The sequence below is a fragment of the Malaya genurostris genome, chromosome 1, assembly GCF_030247185.1.
Source record: "Malaya genurostris strain Urasoe2022 chromosome 1, Malgen_1.1, whole genome shotgun sequence".
Classification (NCBI taxonomy): domain Eukaryota; kingdom Metazoa; phylum Arthropoda; class Insecta; order Diptera; family Culicidae; genus Malaya; species Malaya genurostris.
The window spans coordinates 146959370-146965636 of NC_080570.1; the positions used below are offsets into that span (position 1 = coordinate 146959370).

Sequence of the window (6267 nt, forward strand, 5' to 3'; positions counted from 1 at the left end):
GAAAGCGACAATTTTTTTTCTGTTATCGTACACAGGCTAGGGCGTCAGGTTTATTTTTCGAATGCTCGAAACCCGACCAAATTTTTGAACCCGAATCCGGACCCGTATTCGTTTAAAATGAAAATAATCATCAGCCGTACACGACCTCAACCCGATAAACATATGGGTTCGGGTTAGGATTGGATTTTTAATACAAGTATCAGACTGAATATTAGCTGCAAAAGAATATGTCAATACTTGAAAAATTACAAAAATATCCATTGAAAACAAATGTGGAAATGAAATTTAAAGCTGATGAAAATTCGACAACAGCCTTTTTTTAGTGTTCGTGTCTAATTATAAAGTCAGGATTTCACACATTTGTAATTATAAAAACTGATTGTTATCATCTTTCGTTTATTTAAAATAATTAAGCATAATCTAAACAATGCCGTTCACGAATTTATGGCGCTTCGCCTACTATGATTCGATCGCTTCCACTAACATTAATAAAGTCACCTATAAAGTTTATCAATATTATCACAAATATTTTTTCTTGATTCTGACAATCCATCTAAATATTCTCCTGTTACGTTCTATCTTAAGCCTATTGAACTCTTAACAAGTTACAAATCACTAGGAAATTGATTATCCGGACAACTGATTTCTTTCCCTCGAAAAAAAAAATCTCATATTATTTGAACACTGTGCGGTTTGGTTGGTGCCCAAAGCCAATTCTAAAGTATCACTCACTTTGCTCCACTATTCCCATTTTGTGATGATTTCCACCACGCTCGTGCTCGTTCCGATGAAGAATCCTACCAGACCGAACGCACAGATCGCAATGTTCTTCCAGAGGATCCAGTTCCCGGTGCCGTACTTCCGACCCGGCCAGTAGGTTACGATTTCGATGATCGGTGGAAACACCAGAGCCAGTGTCGAGGTACTAACCGCACCGACCAGCGAGATGAAGGCTCCGAGATTGGGAATGATCGCTGCCAGCGTGAAGGTAAGCAGAACCAGTGCCACTCGGGCGGTACACTCGGCCGCACTTTTGGCACTCTGAGACCCGAACCAGCTGCGTACCGTTGGCCCTACGATGGTCATAGGAACGTAAAACTGTAGTGCGTAGGAGGCGAACACAGCGATCGCCATCAGTAGCCGGACCGACTGCGCCAAACTGCAAAATTCAAAAATAATTTCAATCAAACCTGATTTGGAAATGGACACCGATGATCACTTACAATTCTTCACTGGGCAGATTGAGCGTGATGCTACCTTGGGCTTCATCGCCGTACTTGAGATATCCGTAGAATCCGACTGACGAGTACAGGCACACAACGATGGTCATGCCCGTGTTCAGCACTCCGTTCCAACGGCAAAAGTCCTTCGGTGTTTTCATGTTGTTCTCCAGAGGCAGTATGACACCGATTCCTTCGAAGGCGTACATGGCCGTCCCGAAAAACAGTGGCATTGTGCTCCATTCGGATATCGGTGTCACCGAGCTGCTGTGCGGTAGATCCTGCAGTAGGAACATGAATGCGATCGTAATTCCGGAGATCGCCAGGACGGACGCTACCAGCGAGGTTGGTGTGAGATATTTCAACGATCGGATCATGTTCATTGCGATCATCGGCACCAGCAGACACAGCAGCACGGTGAAAACGTCAACCTCGATCGATACGTATGCCAGGAAGTCGCACAGATTGACGGCCACGAACAGGAAGTATACACAGCAAAAACCAATCTGCATCAGTATCAGAAAGCAATTGATCAGAACCCCGATCAGGCGACCGACACGGTAGAGAGCATTCGGGCCGGACTCGAAAGCGTACCGACCTAGTTCCGAAAAGGATATTGACGGTACCTCATAGCGCCGGCAGAGTTCGTGCGAACATTTCACCAAGATGTGCATGCAATGGGTACAGATCACTCCCATGATCAGAGTGGCAAACAGTCCCACGTACAGGCCGGAGTTTTTGAACGCATTTGGCATCGCCAGGATACCGGTTCCGAGATTCCCATTCAACATGTGCATCAAGGTGTCCAGGTTAGTAGTTGGGTTGTCCAGTTTCCGGTGCTGTAGCGGATCGTAGCGAATTATCTTCTGCCATTTGTTGATCGTTGAACCGTAGAACAACGTTTTGTTACCGTTCAGTGCGGCATCCAAAGGAGACGGCTTTAACCTTTGATTGTTACTGTTTTCATCCAACAGTGGAGCAGTTTCGACATCGTAGATATTCGGTGCCATCGTTAGCGAACTGCGCTTAGCCCTTGTCCAGAACTACAACCCAGTAGAAGCGAGCAGTTACTCTTCCGATTAGATTTTTCACGCAAGAACACTTGATATGCATTTGCTGGTAAGACAAACTCCGTTTGAAAAGCTTCAACGCTTCAACGTTTCACTTCGGTGCTAGTTTCTTCAGAAGGTAATCAGTTTCACTTTCACAGCTGCGGTAATTTGCCTGGATTTATTCTGTCTGGTTGCTTCCAAGTCGCGATCAACACTGATCGAAGCAGGCGTCGCTCGTCCACTTATCGATTCTGGGGCACCCAATTCAAGTGTGTCATCTTCGATCGCGTCGACGTAATCTGACCAAAATCCAGCACTAACCAGCAGCATCCGTACTTCCCGGGTACCAACCGATAACGAGGGGTTTTGTTTTGGTTCTTGTTTCTCACGAAAAGATGCGGCGAACTCTTATCGCTGCTGTTCCGGCGTCGTCGTGACGGCACCGAAATTTCCTGATCTATGCGCTTAAGCACGTCGTTGTCGTTGGTCGAAGGGGGCTACGCAATCTGTCTAAACCTGGCGGAAAGGGAAAGCATTCATGTCATTACGTATTCGCCGGCCGTAGTAAACAGTGGCGCCTTGCATCTTATCGCCGTCAATTAGTTTATTGCATGAGTTTTGATTTCGGGTTCGGTTTGATGAATAAATTTCGGGTAAAACCGTCTTCAATCAAGCACCAGGCAAGGTGCTGGGGCTAGGTGGTGTCTTTCTCGTTTTTCTTCCAGCCAAAGAGGAAGAGAGCAGCGTGGTTCAAGGCGATCGAAGTCGAGTTTAATCGAACCATGCGCTGATTTGCTTTTGCAAATTGAAAGATAGTGACAGCACGGGATTGACTCTTTCACGAGTAAAGATTTTGTCCGGCGCAACCACCGCAGTAGGCTCTGCTGAGCGGTCGCACAGTTCTAGAGGTTTGGTAATCTGTCGGATTCTATTCTTAACCTGGTGATTCCGTTATCATGCCAATTCAGATAAAGAGTATTTCTAGGCGGTAGTCTGCTTGAAGTAGAAATTAGACAGCATACCGCTTGTTAGTGCAGTTAACAGGAGTTTTGAATTAGATCCTGGGGACTTTTGATGCAAGTATACAATCTTCTGCTAAATCCAGATCAACCTCTACAGATGGTCTTCGATCAATAAAAAATATCTAATAATCTTTTATGAAAAAGATAATTATCCTTTTTTAATGACTTGTTCATTTTTTTCACACTTCAAAATATTGGGAGGTTTATACCGCAAATAGTCGGCAGAACGAAGTTAAAAATCAGACAGTTTTCTTTCATTGACGAAGAATGAGAAGGTTTAATTTCGAGAATCATAGTTTTACAGGTGTGGGTTGTCAGTTTCAAACAATTCTCGAACGGGTTTTACCGACGACACGACCTGCCACTCACTTTTAAAACCGTATCGTAAATTTAACTACCCCTCTCATGAATTCGTAATGTCAAAATGAGATCTTGGGGAATATGTGTGGAACTGGCAACCCTGGATGATAAACTGTTGATTTTAGAATAATGATATCCATGAGTATTTCACCACGGTTCTATCGTATGTCGCAAGGGAAGAAGACGAAAGTGGTTTAATTAAAATGTTCAGCTCATATTCCATCTAACGATTTTTGTCAAAAAGGCTTCAAAATTGTCTGCTTAGAAATCTAAGTGAGTGGACGGCCTTCCAGTTAGGAAAAGCTTCATAAAAAGATGAAAAATAATTTAGCTTGACGAATTCTTCTCTTGCAAAAAAAATCCATCTCTAAAGTCCATCGATTCTGTTGAACAAGTTGAAGTGCATCTCAATTCGTACCACTGGAAAATTTTCATCATGTTATCAAAACTGTGGTTCGATGAAACAGAAAAGCAATGTAGTCGGTTTTACTTTTCGGGAAAATGGTATCCCCCATAGGGTCTCTATGGCTGGAATGAATTCTGTGTTTTTGTTTTTGGTTACCTTATGATTTACGTGAAATGTTTCGTGCGTGCACACTTGAAAACAGTGTTATAAATGGATATCGTCACTCAGCGAGTCGGTTTGCCAACGGACAATAGCTCCTATACTAACTATACGTTAACACTGGGTGTGCTGTTTAGTATGCAGTAATGAACGGTAGATGAACATTTCTGGATAACGCAGCAAGCTTAAAGTGTGTAATCCTTGAGATTCCATCATACAAATACAATGATTCTGCGGAACGACGATGCATTGGTATTCTTTAGCGGGTGGTATGTTCAGTGCCAATTTTTCTAAAAACAATTAGTGTCATATTTGCCTTCGACATCATACAGCTAAAATTCAAATTAAAAAAAATTTATGTGGTAATGTGTGATTTTTACTTGTACGACACAAATTTTCCTCATAAAACAAAAATTTATTGAACATTTTTCTTCTATATTTTTAATTAGGATTTGCACTCTCTACACTCTATTTTGTACTTTCTCTTCTCTACTCTCTACTATCGAAACTCTACTCTGTACTCTTATCTCTTATTTTTGCTATATACACTCTACATTCTACTCTCTACTCTTGACCGACTACATTGAAGACAAGAAGACAAGAAGACAAGAAGACAAGAAGACAAGAAGACGAGAAGACAAGAAGACTAGAAGAGACAAGTCTTCTTGTCTTCTTGTCTTCTTGTCTTCTTGTCTTCTTGTCTTCTTGTCTTCTTGTCTTCTTGTCTTCTTGTCTTCTTGTCTTCTTGTCTTCTTGTCTTCTTGTCTTCTTGTCTTCTTGTCTTCTTGTCTTCTTGTCTTCTTGTCTTCTTGTCTTCTTGTCTTCTTGTCTTCTTGTCTTCTTGTCTTCTTGTCTTCTTGTCTTCTTGTCTTCTTGTCTTCTTGTCTTCTTGTCTTCTTGTCTTCTTGTCTTCTTGTCTTCTTGTCTTCTTGTCTTCTTGTCTCAAAACTTAAAAACTAACCTAACTGTTTGAGAATTATGTTGTTGTTGTTATTGTTAAATTTTGGTGTTGTGCACCCTATTCAAAACGATACTGCACAAAATAACAAACAAAAAACAAACATATTTCAACATAAACTTATTTACAAACTGACGTCGCGACGGCAACTTATGATGGAATGGAGATCACCATTAGGAATTTTATTAATAACAAAGCCCCGGGCAATGATTAAATTTTTAACATTATTATCAAAAACCTACACTTATTCAGAATAACAGGTGGTTTTCATATTTAATCGCAAATGAATGGGAATGAACTGTTTTCCTTGAAATTAACTGAAAATGAGATTATTGATCCGTTAAACTTTGTTTCAAGCTAATAAAAATTTGTTCTGCATAAAGGTTCCGGACCGTCATATCAGCATTTATTTGCTACCGAAAAACACGGCATATTCCACTTAAAAGGGCTTGCGCCACTATCACCAGTAATCACATCGTAACAGTCGAAAATGTTTACACGTTCGGCAAGTCACGTTAGCTTCGAAGGGTGCTATTGACCCTTCCAGCATCATCACGCAGTATCAAAGCGTTCCTTTTTTGTTATTCAATTATTTGAAGGTCATACCCAAACAACACGTTTGAAAACAGTCTTGCCCTTTGGCGAACTACGTCAGATTAACAGCCGCAAATCACCTTAGAGTCTATCAAGGCCTACTAGAGCCGGCAAATATCACCGTTCCCGTCACACACAGACGCACTGACTTCACCCTTTGGTTTGCTTGCTATCACTATTCGATCTGACAGAGATTGTGATCCGTCCGATTCCGGTCACTTCCTGACCGGGGTAGCTTCTCGATCGATCGGTCGGTTTCGTACGGTTGAATTCGTGCTTGACCACTGGACCATGTCCGTGCGGGAATAGTAGAACTAGTCAGTGGAACGTCAGTGCTCTTTGCGTCACGTCGCGTCGATGCGTGACAGAACTTCATTGGAATCGCGAAAGCAGTTCTAATTCATACGTTGAATCAAATCACGGGTGAAATTTGAACGGTCACTTTATCGGTTCAAAGTTCGGCGGAACGAACCGGAAAAAAAATCTTATTACGAAT

General features: G+C 41.9%; 1 protein-coding gene across 2 annotated transcripts; it reads right to left on the bottom strand.

Moving 5' to 3' along the window:
- Nucleotides 1–387: 387 nt before the first annotated feature.
- LOC131426127 (proton-coupled amino acid transporter-like protein CG1139) lies at nt 388–5986 on the bottom strand. 2 transcript variants are annotated; one of them, XM_058588579.1, is made up of 3 exons: nt 5852–5986; nt 1224–2788; nt 388–1159 (listed from the first exon to the last, which is right to left on the bottom strand). In XM_058588579.1, exons 2-3 carry the CDS (start codon nt 2228–2230, stop codon nt 742–744), a joined length of 1425 nt encoding a protein of 474 aa, XP_058444562.1. In that variant the 5' UTR covers nt 2231–2788; nt 5852–5986; the 3' UTR covers nt 388–741. The 2 variants fall into 2 exon arrangements, with proteins under 2 accessions (XP_058444562.1, XP_058444561.1); XM_058588578.1 differs by having other exon boundaries at nt 5784–5977.
- Between the last annotated feature and the right edge of the window lie 281 nt (nt 5987–6267).